The sequence below is a fragment of the Rhineura floridana genome, chromosome 8 (genome assembly GCF_030035675.1).
Source record: "Rhineura floridana isolate rRhiFlo1 chromosome 8, rRhiFlo1.hap2, whole genome shotgun sequence".
NCBI classification, from domain to species: Eukaryota; Metazoa; Chordata; class Lepidosauria; order Squamata; family Rhineuridae; genus Rhineura; species Rhineura floridana.
Genome location: NC_084487.1, coordinates 124838528 through 124857621, shown reverse-complemented (window position 1 = coordinate 124857621; position 19094 = coordinate 124838528). Strand labels below are relative to the sequence as shown.

The 19094-nt window shown below is 42.5% G+C and overlaps 1 protein-coding gene across 3 annotated transcripts in view; it reads left to right on the top strand.

Moving 5' to 3' along the window:
* EFCAB6 (EF-hand calcium binding domain 6) overlaps window positions 1–19094 on the top strand; it is a 201289-nt gene that overhangs the window by 128137 nt on the left and 54058 nt on the right. For all 3 annotated transcript variants that reach the window (XM_061582356.1, XM_061582355.1, XM_061582357.1), the window contains 2 exons: window positions 2838–3036; window positions 10239–10427. In XM_061582356.1, the coding sequence (XP_061438340.1) occupies window positions 2838–3036; window positions 10239–10427 (388 nt within the window). The remainder of the gene's footprint in view (window positions 1–2837; window positions 3037–10238; window positions 10428–19094) is intronic.

The following is a 19094-nucleotide window of genomic DNA, read 5'->3' as shown; positions in this document are numbered from 1 at the left end:
TGATTTTGCAACACGTCTTGCAGCTCAATGTTTGAACTGCCTTCATTGAAAAGTATTGTGTCTTGTAGTGATGCAAGATTATATGAAAGTCCTCTTTTGGTGTTCGATTTACGATGCTGATTCCACAAGCTGGTCATCAATACTGCCATCAAGTTGATGAATATGCATGTGTAAACTCAGTCCTGTCCTTTCTAAGAGACAGAAAATAATGTAGCATATTTAGTGATATTTACCCTAATCTTTAACGAAATCATTCTTTACTATCTGCATATGCTAGCTTGAATTGCCTAGGATGTGTAAAGACCACTTTTCCCACTGGAGATTTAACAAAGTTTTGAATTTTATTTTATTTATTTATTTATTACATTTATATACTGCCCCATAGCCGAAGCTCTCTAGGCAGTTCACAGCAATTAAAAACAATAAAAACAAATATACAAATTTTAAAACACAAAAAACAATTTAAAAACACAATTAAAAAAAATTAAAACAATTTAAAAACACATGCTGAAATGCCTGAGAGAAGAGGAAAGTTTTGACCTGGCGCCGGAAAGATAACAGTGTTGGTGCCAGGCGCACCTCATCAGAGAGATCATTCCATAATTTGGGGGCCACCACTGAGAAGGCCCTCTCCCTTGTTGCCAGCCTCGGAGGAGGCACCCGGAGGAGGGCCTTAGATGTTGACCATAGTGTACAGGTGGGTTCATGTCGGGAGAGGCAGTCCATCAGGTATTGTGGTTCTAAGCCGTGTAAGGCTTTATAGGTTAAAACCAGCACCTTGAATCGAGCTCGGAAACATACAGGCAGCCAATGCAAGCTGGCCAGAATCGGTTTTATGTGTTCGAACTGTCTGGTCCCTGTTACCAATCTGGCCGCTGCACAAGCTGCAGCTTCCAAACTGTCTTCAAAGGCAGCCCCACATAGAGCGCATTGCGGTAATCTAACTTGGAGGTTACCAGAGCATGGAGAACTGAAGCCAGGTTATCCCTGTCCAGATAGGGGCATAGCTGGGCCACCAACCGGAGTTGGTAGTAGGCACTCCGTGCCACCGAGGCAACCTGAGCCTCAAGTGACAGAGATGGTTCTAGGAGAACCCCCAAGCTATAAACCTGCTCCTTCAGGGGGAGTGCAACCCCATCCAGGACAGGTTGGACATCCACCATCCGGTCAGAAGAACCACCCACTAGCAGCATCTCAGTCTTGTCTGGACTGAGCCTCAGTTTATTAGCCCTCATCCAGTCCATTGTCGCAGCCAGGCACCGGTTCAGCACATTGACAACCTCACCTGAAGAAGATGAAAAGGAGAAATAGAGCTGCGTGTCATCAGCATACTGATGGCAATGCACTCCAGAGCTCCGGATGACTGCACCCAACGGTTTCATGTAGATGTTGAACAGCATGGGGGACAGAACTGACCCCTGCGGAACCCCATACTGGAGAATCCAGGGTGCTGAGCAATGTTCCCCAAGCACCACCTTCTGGAGCCGACCTGCCAAGTAGGAGCAGAACCACTGCCATGCAGTCCCTCCCACTCCCAACTCAGCCAGTCTTCCCAGAAGGATACCATGGTTGATGGTATCGAAAGCCGCTGAGAGATCACGGAGAATCAACAGAGTCACACTCCCCCTGTCTCTCTCCCGACATAGGTCATCGTACAGGGCGACCAAGGCTGTTTCGGTGCCAAAACCAGGCCTGAAACCAGACTGAAATGGATCCAGATAATTGGTCTCATCCTAGAGTGGAGCTGGCCTGCCACCACTCGTTCAAGGACCTTGCCCAGGTCCTATTTAGAAGATTTTAGGGCAACCTATAGGGTAGTGTTCTCTCTAGGCAGCTTACAAAATTAAAATTCTGCATATAAAATTGAGTAGACAGATTTCACAGACAAGAATTTCACAGACAAATAGCAATGACTGCAGCTTGCAGCCCACCATGATATAACCAAAGAATCTTGAAAAAAACCTCAGCAAATTAAAACAAATATTCTAAAATAGTGGCAAAAAACAACAACAACTAAAAGCCAACTGAAACAAGTGATCCTTTAAGGATTTGGCGGGGGCAGGGGCGGGAAGGCCATTACTGATGGAGCCAGTTGCACATCTCTAGGGAGAGACTTCTGCAAGTTAGGGGCCATCAATGAAAAGACTGTCTCTCCTGCCTACCAACTTAACTGATATTAATGTCAGGCAAACATGATCTGGACTTGCTAAAATATTTTCTCTTTGGTCAAGTTTTTAATGACAAATGTTAGGGGAAAGGTAGAGCATGCAGCAGTCTTAGAATCAATCACCAACATCTCTAGGTAGGGCTGGGAGAGACCCCTGCCTGAAAACCTGAAGAATCATTGCCACTCAGTGTAGACAATATTGAGTTAGGTGGATTAATCATCTGATTTAGTAGAAGGTGGCTTCCTATGTTCCTAAGTTAAGCAAGAGATACTGAAAGCCAGGAAAGGAGGGATAATTAGGATGGGATCCTTTAATTTTTTGCTGGGATTTTGTGGGGTTTTAATTCTGATACTGCATTCTGAAATTATTTTCCAATAAAATCTTTCTCAATATACAAGTAACTCAATATCCAAATAACTGAATAATCAGTTTAAACCGATGCAAATTGAAAATGGCTATTACCTAGCATTGTAGCTGAGCTCCAAAAAATTAAAAACAAAACCCTCAGCTGGCTGGTAAGAGAATACACTGGCCAATTTAATACTAGCCATGTAGCAATTCTAGAACTATATAAAGGCCTATAATGGAATGATTAGTCTCAGCAGCTTTAGCAGCAATACTTGAGAAACAAGAAATAAATCTTCAATCTTCTGTTTCTTTTTTCTTTAGCTTAGGAATTAGCATACAGGACAACAAGCTCTCATATTTTGATTTTCTAAGAGCTATTGACGATCGTGGAGCATTCAAACGATGGAAAAGGTCTACTGTGCCACCTGTACCACCTATTAGCTTTGTTCAACTCAGCATAGACGAAGCCATGGCAAAAATAAAACAGATAGTCACATCTTCATCTGATTTGTTACACAAGGTAGGTACCATACAGTCACCCTAATTTATTAGCAAAATGTCCATTGTTATGATAAGGAGAAGGAAGGGAATGTTATGGTCCCAGTCTTGGACTCCGAGGCCAAAGAGGATATGGAAGACTGGGAGCAAGAGTCACACGCAGAGAGACCCAGAAATATAGCACTGCCAGCATCAGCTTTGCCTGAAGAAGTCACTCTGCTCCTGCTTCTCTGACTCTGAGAATAACTCCCCGTTAAAACTATTCACAACGTGGGAAGGCACCCCACTACTATCACCCTCCACTCCATGGTCAACAGGAGGTTCTGCAGCCCCCTTGAAGCCAATGCCTAAGGAATAGTACATTACTCCTTTACATTGCACCAGCTTTTCTCTAGGAGGAGAGCAGAGCTGGAGAGGACATCCTGGCTGTGTAGAAGTTATGAAAACTCACTGTTGGTTTCAGACAATCTCTAGAGCAGCCTTTTTCAACCAGTGTGCCTCCAGATGTTGTTGGACCACAACTCCCATCAGCCTCAGGCAGCATTGCCAATGGTCAGGAAAGATGGGAGTTGTGGTCCAACAACATCTGGAGGCACACTGGTTGGGAAAGGCTGCTCTAGAGCAATACCCCTGGGCTTGTATCTGGTCTCTGATACTTGATCCACTGAATCCCTCTTCAGGCACTCTTAAACTCTGTCCGTAGAGGGGCATTGACTGAACTTGCTTAAGTCCTCCTACGGCCATGGACCCTGTTGAGTGCATTTGCTATCCCACTTCAGATGTCCCCACTCAATGCAGGAAGTTCAGGGTAGAGGGGGCAGGGCAGTACACATGCATGAGGGCAGAGGGAGGGAGGTGAGCTGGGAGGGAATAAGGGATTGTACTGTTTATTGTAATAAAGTAAAAACCCTAATAAACTGTTTATTGTTTTTAATTGCTGTAAACAGGCCAGAGAGCTTCAGCTATGGGGCGGTATATAAATGTAATAAATAAATAAATAAATAAACTGTACATTAAAAAAGAATGCATGAATTCAGGTTATGCAAAACCAAGATCCTATGGGTTACAGTGGAGGTGGTTATAAAAATGGAGGTATTTCTTGAAAGAGACAGTGGTAAGGCCCCTCTTCAAGAGATCCTGTCTGGATCCAGAGGTTTCAGAAAACTATCATCCAGTGTCTAATATTCCCTTCTTGGGCAAGGTGATTGAATGGGTGGTGGCTGGCCAGCTGCAGATTATCTAGATGCATTTCAGTGTGGCTTTAGGCCTGGTTTTGGCACTGAAACTGCCTTGCTTGATCTGATTGAGGACCTCTATCAGGAGAGAGATGGGGGAGTGTGTTCTCCTTGATCTCTCAGTAGCTTTTGACACCAATGACCATGGTGCCCTTTTGGAATGACTCAGAGGGATGGGAGTTGGAGGGACTGTATTACAGTGGTTCTGCTCCTACCTGCAGGATCATCACCAGAACGTAGTACTAGAAGGTGGTTACTTGGCCCCGTGGCTTTTGAGTTGTGGTGTTCCTCCAGGATCCATTTGGTCTCCTGTGATATTTAACCTATATGAAACTGTTGGGATGACACGTAGTTCTTTCTCTCCATTCCATATGAATCAGGAAAGGCTCTGAAGGTGTCAGGAAGTAGTGAAATCCTGGATGGGGGCTAATAAACTGAGGCTGAATCCTGGTAAGACAGAGGGAATTAGGTGTGCAAGGAATTAGGTGTATAACCTGTTCTTGGAGAGGTTGTACTACCCCCTGAAAGAACAGCTTTGTAGCCTAGGAGTACTTCTGGATTCCAACTTGTCACCTGAGTCTCAAGTGGCTTCTGTGGCTAGAAGTGCTTATGCCTAGCATAGGCTGGTTCGCCAGCTACGACCATTCCTGGACCAAGCTAGCCTTGCTTTAGTTGTCCATGCTCTGGTGACTTCCTGCCCAGACTACTACAATGCGCTATATGTGGGGCTGTCTTTGGTGACAGTCCAGAGGCTTCAGCTAGTGCAGAGGGCAGCTGCTAGACTGGGTAAGTGGAGCAGCCTAAAGGGATTATGTGTCACCAGTCCTGAAAGCACTGCACTAGCTGCCAGTGAGCTACTGGGTCCTTGTTATGGTGTTAGTACTAGCATATAAAACCCTAAATGGCTTAAAACCCTAGTACCTTAAGAAGCAACTCCCTAGATAGCAACTTTCTCAGGTCCTATGATCGGCCTGTTGGAGGTAGTGCCTCTGGCTGCAACCTGGTTGGCATTGACCTGTGACAGGGCCTTCTCAGTGGCGGTTCTCTGTTTTATGGAATGTCCTCCCTGGTGAGGTGTGCCTGTCTTCCTCACTTTCAGGAAAAATTTAAAGGCATTCCTGTTTACCTGTGCATTTGATGGCTGATAGATACTGACTTTGGCAATTGCTAAATTAGTAGCTGTGAGGCTATGATGGTTTTTAAATGTTTTAGATGGTTTTAAAATGTTTTATAATGTTTTAGATTGTTTTAATTGTTTTTATATATGTTTATTTTATTTCAAATTATATTGTTTTTAACATTTTTATGTTTGCCATCCTGGACACCTTTGGGAGGAAGAATAGTATACAATAATAAATAAATCAGTGAATGAATCAATAATGCCCCAATGATTGGAGCTATTCCCTTTATACTACTCCAGCTCTTCACCCTCAGCGGTATTGAGAATCTATTCCAAAATGCGGCTTTAGGTCAGACCAGACCAAGTTTAGGGATGTTGATAAACACAGGCAGTCAAAGGATGGGAACTGAAAGGGTTGTACAGATTGTGACATTTATTTGACAGAGGGCAGTCTGTCAGCAAAGTAAAATTAGAAGAATGACTGGGGGTGGGGGAACAGACCAAATGTTTCCAAATCAAGACTTTTCCCAGATCATTACTATATTTGAGAACCTATGCTTGTCCCCTCTTGAAGGGGTAGCCTCAGTTCTATAAAAATGAAGTTGTTGGAAATATGTGGTAATATGAGAGGCTTAATGGTGTCAAGATAGAGGCAGCGAAGTAGGAGGCAATTTGGACGAAGCCACCTGTTAGGGCCACATCAGTCAGGATCCAAGATACAACTGAAAATAGTGCTTTGGTGGTATTGCATGTCAGCTGAGCTATACAAAACCCCTTTCATAGGTATGCTGGAGAGGGTGCAAAGCGATTGGCAACTTCTTTCATATGTGGTGGGGGTGTTCTCATGTGCAGGTTTTTAGGCAGATCTTGAAAATTGTGTCTGAATCTGTAAACACCAGTTCATCACTTTTATTGTTGTCAAGTCTTTCCCAATGAGCAAAACAACTCACCTCATAAAGACTTAATTGCATTTCTCTTAGTGGCGTCTTGCATGGAGATAGCATGTTACTGGAGATACCAAATCGATTTTCTCAAAATGGGTTTGCCTTCACAGGCAACTGACACTACCTGAGTTATTAAGTAGAGTTTTGAGGGGGTGTCACAATGTGAGTGCTTCAGTGATACTTGGCTTCCTTTCATACTCTATGTGAACATGGACTTACAGAATCAGGATACGTCTGAGTTCTGCAAACAATTTTGGACAAACTTTCCTCTATCCTCAATAAAAGTACTCAATTCCTACGTAGGCTCAGTTCTCTTCCAAGAGAGGTCTATGACCCTCCTGGCAAACATGAAGTACAAGCTGAAGGGGCAAGATTAAAGCTTGAGATTGGTAGGCAAATGGTCAAGGAATATCTAATTACTTTGAACGAGTTCAAATCTCCAGGGCCTGATCAACTTCATCCTAGAGTAACGAAGGATTTGACTGAAGAACTCTCAGAACCATGTCTATTATCTTTGTGAAAACATGGAAGATGGGTGAAGTGCTGGATGACTGGAGGAGGGCTAGTGTATCTTCAAAAAGGAGGAACCTGGAACTACAGATAAATCAGTCTGACATCAATCCCTGGAAAATTCTGCAGCAGATTATAAAGCGGTCAGTCTGTAAACACCTTGAAAACAATGCAGTGATTACTAGAAGCCCACATGGATTTGTCAAGAACAAATCCTTGCATCTTATTTGCATCATATCATATCTCTGATTGGGTAATCTACCCGGTAGACTGTAGGAATGCTGTGGACATAATATATCTCGACTTCAGCAAAGCTTTTGACAAAGTGGCCCATGGATTCTGATTATCAAACTAGCTAAATGTGGGCTGGATGAAACAACTATTAGGTAGATCCACAGTTGGCTACAGAATGATGCCCAAAGAGTGATTATCAATGGTTCCTTCTCAGAGGTAATGAGCAGGGTACCTCAGAGCTTAGTCCTGAGCCCACTGTTCAACATTTTTATTAATGACTTCAGTGAGGAGGTACAGGGAATGCTTATCAGATTTGCAGATGATACAAAATTGGGAGGGATAGCTAATACCCTGGAGGACAGAAACAAAACTCAAAAGTGATCTTGATAGGCTGGAGCATTGGGCTGAAAACAATAGGATGAAATTTAATAGGGATAAGTGCAGAGTTCTACACCTAGGAAAAAGAAACCAAATACACAGTTATCAGATGCGGGATACTTAGCTCTGCAATACTGCACGTGAGAAGGGTCTTGGAATTATTGATCACAAGCTCAATATGAGCCAATAGTACGATGTGGGTATAAAAAAAGGCAAATGCTATTTTAGGCTGCATTAACAGAAGTATAGTTTTCAAACCATATGGAGTACTAGTTCCCCTCTATTTGGCACTGGTTAGGCCTCATCTTGAGTACTGCATCCAGTTCTGGACAACTCACTTTAGAAGGATTCAGATAAACTGGAACAGGTTCAGAGGAGGGCACCAAGGATGACCAGGGAACTGGAAACAAAGCCCTATGAGGGGAGACTGAAAGAACTGGGCATGTTTAGCCTGGAGAAGAGAATGAGGGGAGATAAGATAGCACTGTTCAAGTACGAAGGCCAGGATCTCTAGAGTGTAGGACATGGAGTAATGGGCTCAAGTTACAGGAAGCCAGATTTCGGCTAAACATCAGGAAAAACTTTCTGTTACAGTTAGGGAGGTGTTGGGCTCTCCAACTCTGGAGACATTCAAGAGGCAACTGGACAGCCACCTGTTGGATATGCCTTAAGGTGGATTCCTGCACTGAGCAGGGGGTTGGACTTGATGGCCTTATAGACCCCTTTCAACCCTACTATTCTATGATACTATGATAACTAGCAGGGAGTAGCATCTGATGGGGGGCTAATGTCATGCTTGAATTATCATAGCATAAATATGTCCTTTACTTGTTAATGTTTTAGGTTGCTGTTTATTAGAAAACAATAAAGTATGTTTTAAAAAGTCCCCGAAGAGGGCTAGGGAACTACCCAGAGTCCTGATCTCCAGCTCCTGCTCCACCCTGCACTCTTTTCAAGTCTCATCAGTACTCCTGAAAAAGGATAAGGAGGGACATAGAGACTTGTTGCACCTTCCAGTGAGGTTCCTCCCAGTGGAAGCTAAGCCATCCAGTGCCAGGCTGATGTTGAGCAGGTGAATCTCCCACTGTAAACAGTGTCCCAATGAGAATATCTGAAGTGTTTCTCATAGAAGTAAATGGAAGACCTTCACTTTTAAGGGGGGAAATAAAACCGTGTCCTCTGGGTATAGATGTTGGAAGAATCCCTTGAGTGCTCCTCCTGGACTCTCAATACCATTGGCTGTGGTGTTCTTCTGGTAGGCGCTCTGGATGGCATATTGGGGACACTGTATTTCAATGGAACTGTTTTTATTTGAAGAGTTATTTCCAGAGGGTGATGCCGAGGGGTGGGGTCCTACTTCTTGACTCTGTGGAATTTATGCTATAGGGTCTTGTAGGGTTTCATCATCCCACATACCACATGTTTTTTTAACTTCTACATGAAGCCACCGAGTAAGGTTATTTGAGAATTTGGATTGAGCTGTCATTACCCAATTATGTGGGTAATGACAAACTTTATTTTTCTTTTACATTTAGCTCAGATGAGTTGGTGAGGTGCTAAATTAATGCCTAGAAGTAGTAATGAACTGGATGAGGACAAACAAACTGAAGCCTTTTGTTTTCCCAGGACTTAGTTTTTGAACTGCTGACCAGATTGTTTTAATGATGTAATTCTGTTTTATACTGTGGGGCCCTCCAGACTGTTTTTGTTTTTTGCAGGTATATTCTGCAACATGTCATTTGATGAAGTAACAATGCATTAGTGGTAGATTTATACTAGACCATCCACGCATCATTCTGCTTTGTTGTTGTTTTGTAATGCTTCCCCAGTGTTACTGCATTATTGCAGTCTGGAGGGGCACTCTTGCACTATAGCGCAAGAAAATCAGGACAAAACAACAACAACCCTGGAATATTTGTGGTATGAACAGTTACATGATTTCAGCAGGAAACTAAGGGATGTACACTGATTGGAAACAAAGCAATATGACTGCCCCAAAACCTTTGCAAGCTCCAATAGTATTGAAAGCACAAATGCATAGAACCGCCCGATAACATCAGCAGCACAAATCATCATGAATGCACAATATGAAGGATGTCTAGAGGGGGCATGTATAATCTTATTGTTTTTATTTTAGTGCAATCTGCTGTTTTTGTTGCTTGACGTTGTAAGCCACCATGTTGATGTTTAAACTGAAGGATAGCATATGATTTCTGTAAATAAATATTAAGGCATGTGATGTGGGCTGCACTTGCAGCTGATTCACCTATTGCTTTTCAAATGTGTACACATATAAGCATAATCTGTGATGGCATTAGCACATGTTTGCAAATACTAGAGAGCCAGGATTGACTGCAAGCAGCTCATGTTCTGTCGGACACTAGGGTGCAAACCTGGGTTTGCTACCCCATATTTGGAAAGGTTCCCACTGCTTGATAGGATGCAGCACCTTATATGGTCTCTCAATCTGGCTAGGCTCTTAAACTATTTCTAAATACCCAGGGTTGCCTTCGGTTGCTATGGCGGCCTATTGTAAACAGCATTCCCACCTGACAGTCTAGATAATGAATCCTGCCACAGGAGAAGAAGCTCTCTCAACAGCTCAGCTTTAGAAAAAAAGCTTGAACAAGGATTCTTTGGAAAACCATTAGCACCATTTCATACTTAGAATACTTGAGGCAGCAAAGGGATATGTATTGCCTATACATTCATCTCTGTCGTTCAGTAATAGCTCTGCTAGAGAGAAATAACTTTTTCTAAATGCCAGTTATTTAGAGCTACTTTTCTTTTCTGCTATTTGCAGGCCTTTTCTGCTTTTGACAAGGAGCGTACAGGAGCAATTTCAACTCTTGATTTCCGGCAGGTGCTTCACCACTTCTGTTTTACCCTCTCAGAAAAGCAGTTCAACCATCTCCTCAAACTGCAGCGACTTCATGGCGAGCACTCCATAGACTGGAAATATTTTCTGCAAAAATTCAACTTGCTCTCAGAGGTAAGAATGGAAATAAGATCATTTTGCATTAGGATGAAATAGTGCTGGGGAAAGAGGGGACAACCCCTTATACATAAGAACATAAGAATATAAGAAGAGCCTGCTGGATCAGGCCAGTGGCCCATCTAGTCCAGCATCCTGTTCTCACAGTGGCCAACCAGGCCACACACACACACACACCCCTGGTCAGAAACTGATTATTAAAAAAACAAAACAGGGCCATAATTTGAATTGAGAAAAGGCTGGAGAGCCAGCAGCATTGATCCATTGACTCATACCCAGACAAGCAAAGATGCCAGCAAATTCATTTTTATTTGTGTCTTGCCTAGCCTTCAGTGTCCTCAGGGCATTATATATGGCATGTTCTCCTTTGTCCTGACAACTACCCCTCTGAAATAGGTTAGTTTGAGAAATAGTTATTGCCTCATGGACAACAGGAATTTGATCACAGGTCTTCCCAGTCCGAGTCCAGCCCTATCTCCTTTACCTCACTGACTCTCCAGCATAGGCATCTTCCAGCCCCTCCTCCTTGCTGTGGGTTCACTGGCAGAGACTTCTCCTAACACAGCTCAGCTGCTCACTCTCAGACACAGGCACAAAACTGCTTACATACAAAAGGGAAGAAACAGCCTCTGTTTCTTTTCACGCTGGAAAAGAGGGGATTTAGCAGCCCCGTCCCTGTGTCATAAGTCAAATGGCCCAAAGTAGCCAATGTGCATAATAAAGGAGGCTTGAGCTCAGGGGTATGTGGGGCCAGATGAGAAGACCTCCCCAGAAGTCAGGTGGAGCCTTTTCATATGGTTCAGTAAATATCTCTGTCCAGTACCCTGTCCCTCATCTTTAGCTGTACCTCATCTGAGTCATTCGGCAGTCATGAAATATCTATGTCTCAAAACAGCATACTTTATAAATAACAGCATCACAGGTGGGCACTTGCATCAGTGCACATTGGAGGTTGATTCCACAACATTGCACCAGGGATCACCAACCCATCATCCGCAGATGCCATGTCACGCACAAAGGCATTCAGTGGCACCCTCAATAGGTAGCTTAGAATCTGAGCTTTCATTTTTTTGAAAAAAGAAGTCTTTACCCCTCCTAGAAAGAAACTTACAGAGCAAAATGTGCAGGTATCTATCCTTTTAAGCAATTTCTGTGAAATCAGCCAGCCTGGCTATTCCTGCCTGTCAGTGTTATTAGCCAATGAATGAAACAGAGCTGTGATAGATAAGTTTTGCCCTCCATTTTAGTGCACTTTTCTTCTGTCTTTTTTTTGGTAGTCCTTGGAATCTCCATAGTTTGTTCTTCCTTTTTCCCTAGCAACCAGGATGCATTTTTCCTGTGCTGGCTTCACCTGAGATCAGGTAGTGCCTAGAAATTATTTTCTGCAAATACTACTACAGAATAAGTGTGGGTGAATGTTAAGGAATCCCCCTCCCCCCCCAAAAAAAAGGTAAATGTGAAAACTTTGCAAAGAGGCTTAGGCTTATCTCCTGCTTTGCAGGAGCTAAAGACCAGGAACACATTAAGAATTCACTGTATGGTTAACATATAATACAATGATATACATGTCTACTCAGAAGTAAGTCTCTTTGTGTTGAATGGGGCTTAGGTTCAGGATGGCAATCTAGGCTTTGGTTTAGGGTTAGCATTGCAGAAAAACAGGGTTCTTGTGCCTTTAACAGCTGTATGGCAGACAGGTTAAGCCTTTTCTGGTATGGAAATACAATTATGGGAAAAGGTCCACCATGACTACTCTCTAATTTTGTGTTATTCCCCCCCCCCCCGGATGCAGCCATTTTGTGACTGTTGCCCCCAGCACTCTCTAAAAATTTGAAAAGAGCTTTCTGGTCTAAAAAGGTTGGTGAACCCTGCATTGCATCTTTAGTATTAGACACCTTCGGTTTATTGAGCTTCGTATAACGCCCTATGCCTCTCTGTCCCTGAAAATATGGTTAATGGCTGTTATAGGTCTACGCTCCATGAATTTGCCTAATCCTTCCTTAAAGCTCTCTAAGTCCCAAACAACACATGATCCTAGCTGCATTGCCGCAACTGATTTCTGTCTCCTCCATGCATCTCCTTGTAATGTTTCCTTAAACCAAACACATGGCATGATACCAGAGGTCTGCAGCCCTCATTCTGTTTCATTAGCTTGCAGGCTTAGGGAAATGCTGAGTGCAATTGACATTGTGCCACACATCTGCTTTAACTAAATTTTAGCAGGACACACGGAATGGAAGCAGTTTGACCCAAAGTTAGCAGTCGTCACTACATCTTGTGGTAGTGAGTTCCATTTGCTAATTACGTGCTGCTTTATCAGTCCTGAACGAAATGCCAAGCAGCTTCCTTAGGTCAACCTAAGTTCTAGTTTCATAAACGAATAAAGTGTTTCATAAATAATTTCATAAACCAAATCTGCACTGGGCCATTTAGCCTTGTTTTCCTAACCTAAAAGCCTTAAACATTTTAGATTTCCATGTGGGAAAGGTGCTTTCCCTTGATCATTATTAATCCCTCCATTACACTGGAGCAGGAAGTTGTCTGGAATCCTATGCATGTTTTTTTCAAAAGTAAATCCACTGTATTCCGTGGGATGTATTACCAAATAAAGATTCATAGGATTGCAACTACAATATGCTAGGAGTAGTTTGTTTTATGGCATTTCAGGTTGCAGAAATAAGCTGGAAAATGTAATAGGTTTTCAGAAACTATTAGTCAGATAAAAAGAAAGCCATATTCTTGTTGTTTTAATAGCCGTGATTAACATTTTGGAGCTTCAAGGGAAAGTTTTCTGGACTAGGGGCTAATATATCACGATATAATATCATAAAATAATTTCAGGTGACCAGTATAATGTGACCCCACAAAATATCTTCTGATTTGCTATAGAAAAATGTCAGTATCACAGCACAGCCTCTTATATATTCTGATGATGTCCTGTCTTAAGATGATGGGTAGTATAAGCATTTTGTTTATACTGCACACAACAATGGGTGTACACGCAAAAGTGAGATAGTGAGTAGAAAAGTGATCATACTGCATAGCATACGAGTGTTTTGTTAGATATCTGAACTGCATCCAGTCTGTGCATTCAGTTCTGAATTCAGTAACATAGTCCATATATTGCATCTCCCTTGCTGGATCAAGACAAAAGCGTTTCCAATGTGGGCTCCCATTCAAAAGGCCTTGGCTAGATTTATACACGTTTGTTATATCACTTCTTATCACTTGCCAAGTGGCAGTTGAATGTGTGTACTGCTTCCATTGAAAAGCACTGTATCTGAGATGATATGAGATAATAGAAGAGTTCTGTCTGTGGAACAAGGGGGGTTCTGCTGGTCCTCCCATGCACATGATGGGGGTCATGGGGCAGTGATGGCTGGCCCTACCTCCTCTGCCCGTGAATAAAATGGTCATGGCCCCCTATGATGTCTGCACATTTGACCTGTGTTAAGGGGCTCAAGGTATGTACAATGTCCTCAAGTTGAACTCCTTCACTTACTGGCCCAGGGACCACCCCCTTTGAAAGGAGATGTTCTACACACATATATTAGTATGTGCATAGAATTCCTTTATGCACTGGCCGAATGGACAGATGGGAGGGGCATAACTGTGGATGGAGGGCCTGCAACCTCCCTCATATGTTCTTTCAATGTATAGTGGGGTTTGAACCTCCCCATTGTGATGCTCCATTCATACATGCAAATCATCACTTGATAATGCAGTCATCAAGTGAAGAATGTCTATATGTGAACCAGCCCATTACCTCTTCAGATATAGATGAACATCTTCTAAATCATCTTTCTTAAGTGTTGCAACAGGCAAAGTACATAGTGTAAAAAAAACCCTAGACCACTTGCAACATCTCCTTTAACACAGTGCTTTTTGATTGCAGGTTTGAGCACAATTTCATTCCTTGTTTCATGAACAATTAACCATACGCAGGCCAAAATTCAGACATCCCTTCAGAATTCTTCACCTAAGGGACGTCTTATTTTTCCCACCTTGGATACCACTTCTGCATTTGACTAGGAGTCTCAAGAGCACTTTCTGTACTGGTTAAAGCAAAACCAATAAAAGCTATTATACTTTTAGAAATCAACTGTTGTTTATCTGTAAAATATGCTGTTTGAAGCAATAATAGGATATTGTGTAAAACAGAATACAGAAATTTCAGGGCATGAAATAGTAATTTGTATAACTAGCCAGTTAGATCTTTTATGTTACGTCTTTTTATATGCCATATCAGACCTAAAGGCTATCTGCACTACAGACCTATATAAGTTTTATGCCACTTTTAACTGACCTGGCTTTCCCACAGAATTCTGCTAATTTTCATTTGGTGAGAGTGCTGAGAGAGATCCCTAGTTGTCCTCACAGAAACTACACTTTTCAGGATGGTGTAGACACAGGCCGCTACACAGTTTTCATTTGTGCTGTAGATATGCCCTACATTCTGTAAATCGTAAGAATTTTTTTAAAGAGACTGAATTACATTTCTAGTATCCAATAACCTTCTGAGCCCAAACTTCATGTCTTTTTCTATAATAATTGATAATCATTGAGGAATATTTAAATGTAAAAGATCTCGTCAAGGCAAAATGGGGAGGGCTAGTCTTTCCAATGTTTTATATGAATTTGTGGATAGATTCAGACAACCAGTCCTCCTATATCACAAAGTAATGTTTACAAGCAACCTGTTATGAGATCTTCATACAACTGTAAGTGAAGGATGAAATGTACATTTGATTCACTAGCCTCCATGCTTTGAGCGGCGACTGGCCTATATAAACAGCAGATCTTACTGCAAAACGGTGACTGAATTACATCTGAACAGCGAGTTGCATGTATGAGTGTTATCCCATGAGAAAAAAATCCCTGCACAAAGAAAAGTAGCATGTCAAGGGAAAGGTGAATCTAGAACACTTCTCCTTTACATCCTAGTTTTCTATATGCAGGGATGTGGTTTTTTAAAAAAAGATAATAAGCAAGAACATTTATTCATATTATTCTCAATGTGCCATTTGAAGTGGTACAGCACAGGAACTATTTGACCACTTGGTCTGCTGTTTGTGTATGCTACCTTTGAGTCTGATTTTTTTTATTGCAGCTTGAACCTAGAATAAAATAAAATTCTGTATGGATGTACATAGAAACAGGAGCAGGCATGGAGGCAGTTGATGCAGGGCAAGCTTTGCTTCTTCCTGCCTTTGCTCCTTCCTGATTATATACCTGACTCCAGAGCAAAGGCTAATTGTTGCCCCTCATAAAGGCATCTCTCTCTCACTGACGATCAGAAGGTTCAGCCAATCAACTCTGTGGAACACTGGCTTCTTGTCAACAGAAAGTAAAAGCTTCCCCCTGATCCCAATCCTAGGGAAAGGTTATATCAGACCTCTGCAGAGGAAGGAGTCAACCCCCAAGGGCAATGGATCTGGATGATTTCCTGATGTCTCTTGGGTATTTTCCTACTGATATGCTTGTTGATGCCTTGCTTGATCTCTGGATTGCAGAGTTAATTCCAGGCTATTGACTAGCACCTAGATGCCCTCTTCTGTCTATGGTTCCCCAAGGAGTTGGAAGCAATGAAATTGGTAGAAGGACATGTAGAACACAGGTGGCAGAAAACTCAAGCTGAATCTGACCGAATATAAGCAAGAACTCATTTTAGAGCCTCCTTTGTGGTAGTAATGTCAGTGAAGAAATTATACTTCTTCTCCACCATCATATTCACACAGTGTTGTCCAGTAAAGCTATTCCAAGTGGTGAAAGGCCTTTTGCAACCTGGCCTACAGGAGAGATTGGTGGCATCCTTGGATGCTACCTGTGATCTGTTTGCAAGACACTTTCGAGATAAAGTCACTTATATCCACACTGACATGGGAACAACATTGAGTAAAGAATCTGTTTTGGTCACTTCTGGGGTTCCTTCGTGCAAGTTTCATATGGATTGTTTTCAGTTTGTGCAGCCTTGGGACATTAAAGTTTCTTGGAGAGATGGGCTCTGAACCGATGCCTGTCATTGCTGAGTAGAATGGCAAGACCAGGGCTGATTCATTGGGATTGTGTAGTGGAAGTAGTCAATACTCCTTAAGAAGGTATGGTACCAGCAGCTCTTAAGGGAGCTTCATAGCTTGACCCAACTTATATCAATAGCTGTCATTCTCTGTCAAACATACAATTCTTAGGCAAAGAGTTTGAGCATGTCATTGCAACCCAACTCCAATATGTTCTTGGATTTAATTGGATCTATTTCAATCTGCCTTCTGGCCTGATTTTGAGACTAAGACTGCCTTGGTCACCCTAGTGGATTGCTTATGCCAGGAGGTGGATGGGGGGGATACAACCCTTTTGATTCTCCTGGGTTCCTCAGCAGCATTTGATACCATTAATTATGATGTCCTCTTGGATCATCTGACTGGGATGGAACTGAGGGACACTGTATTGTGGTGGCTTTGTTCTTCCAAGACAGCTCATGGAAGTGCTAGAGAACTGCTGTTCCATCCTATGACCTTTGCACTATGGATTCCATCTTCCATTTTACTGAAAATCTACATGAAACCCCTGGTCAACGGATCCAGAGGGAGATTTGAGGTAGGATATCATTAGTATAATGATGACGTCTGGTTCTATCTCTCATGTCTATTTTCTAATTGCAGGGAAGCAGTAAAAGTTTTAAATTGGCATCTGGAGAGTCTGTTTTAGAATGGATGAGGATATGCAAATTGAGGGTTGTGTTTAATATACCACTACGTTGAACAGTCTGCCAGCACAAGGATTTTTACTTATGCAACATAAAATTCTCCCCCTCTCCTCCCCCACACGTCCACTAAATCTGTTATGGGTTTCCCCCAAACCTCCAGAGCAGATTTGGACCGACTTCCAGTCGGAGGAAGGATGGCGTCGACAGCCCCTTAAGAAGCTCCATCCGCTGCTAAGTATATTTTACTCCTCCCGGGTCACTTTTTATTATTTTAAATTTTTTAATGACCGGACACCGAGGAAGAACCCTCCCCCAATCTGATAGCCCAAGGCTCTGCTGCTAACTGCTTTGTTTTGTATGTTTACGGATAAACTTTCCCTCTCTTCCGTATGTGAACTTTTATGGCTGAGCTCCAGCCGTTTGTTTCTTGAGTCCCCCTTCGTTAATTAAGGAGTAGAACCATAAATCTGAAGAAAGAAGACAACGAAATGAAATAAGGAAATGAGACACACTCCGGGAGACCTACAGACAAATTTCCTTGAGACTTTTAAACTCCTTAAACTCTTACAAATATAATCACCATATTCTACAAATATAATTATTACAAGAGCTGTTTTTGCAAGAGACTTGGTGCTTACCAGAACCAGATACAAGGCTCTGGGAATCTCCCCACTTCTACAAGATGATCTTCTGCAGAAAAAAGACACGCAGATGAAGATAACGCAATTCTTTACAGAGAAGCAGCCGGAAAAGAAGATGGAGGAGGAATCCCACACAAATCATGACTGGACGCTCGGTTGGAATACTGATGCTTACGAGTTAAAGGGAAACGACAACATCCTTAGCCTGGCGCGTGAGATCTCTCAAGCAGAAGCGGCCAGTTTGTTTATGTCCGTTAGTCTTCAGGACCATGAAAGGAAAGATTCTCATGGGATCCCGTCCCCCGATTTAATGATCCAACAAGCGACTGCAGCCTTGCCTAAGTGTGAAGATTCTACCCAGGGGTTCATAAACCAGCCAGAGCCATCATATAGTGACGGCATCTTAATCCGTGGGTGGCTCTACTCTACTATGAGGGAAATTGAGCATATTAAATTATTTTTGGATAAAAGTAATACCTTGCTATCAACTGTCGCTGAAATTGCATTGGAAATTTTGCTTGAGCTGCCTAAAGTGAACATGGATACACAAACTAACAAGAATAAGACTCAAGCAAAAAAGGCTAAGGCAGCTTCTTCCAGGGGGACTAAGTGATGTAACTCCAAGTCAGCGATCAAAAAAAGCAAGAAAAGTAAAAACATAAAAAACCCAAAGGTCCCCAAATATAAGAAAATGCAATTTGGTAGACTTTTTAGACATCTTGATGCGAGCCGCCGTCCTAGTGCGGCACCTCAAAACAGCATAGTCTCCTCAAAGAAGGAGGGAAGTAATGAATCTATGGCTGCCCAGGCTTTAAATACAACTGATGTGGCTCTCCTGGACATGCCCTCCTCTCTAAATCCAGATGATGCTTTCAAGCACAAAGCCCCAAGACAGAATCAGCTTCCAGTAGTCCCTGTTAAACTGCAGAAGCTACGTAAAGCTAATAATTGGAACTTGACTCTGAATAGCAAAAAGCTGGCCCTTAACAACTATCCCAAACCGTGGGGCTCTCTTTCACAGACGCAGTGGAAACTACATCTTATAAATCTCTTGAGGGGATCCCCCTCAAGCACTCTCTCTGTTGAGGACATTGAGCACGTGGAATACCTGTTCTATTCTGGGGTTGCTGCCCGGACAATGATATCTTTTAAAGAAGACAGTACAGCAAAGAAACTATATGCTCATAGGGCCACCCTGTCTAAATACGGTATAGAGATTCGAAGAGTTTTTGACAATGTGGCACCTCCTATACCGCTAGTATTCCACCGTAACAATTGCCCTTACTCTAGTGAAGCTATAAATCTATCTGAACACTGCGC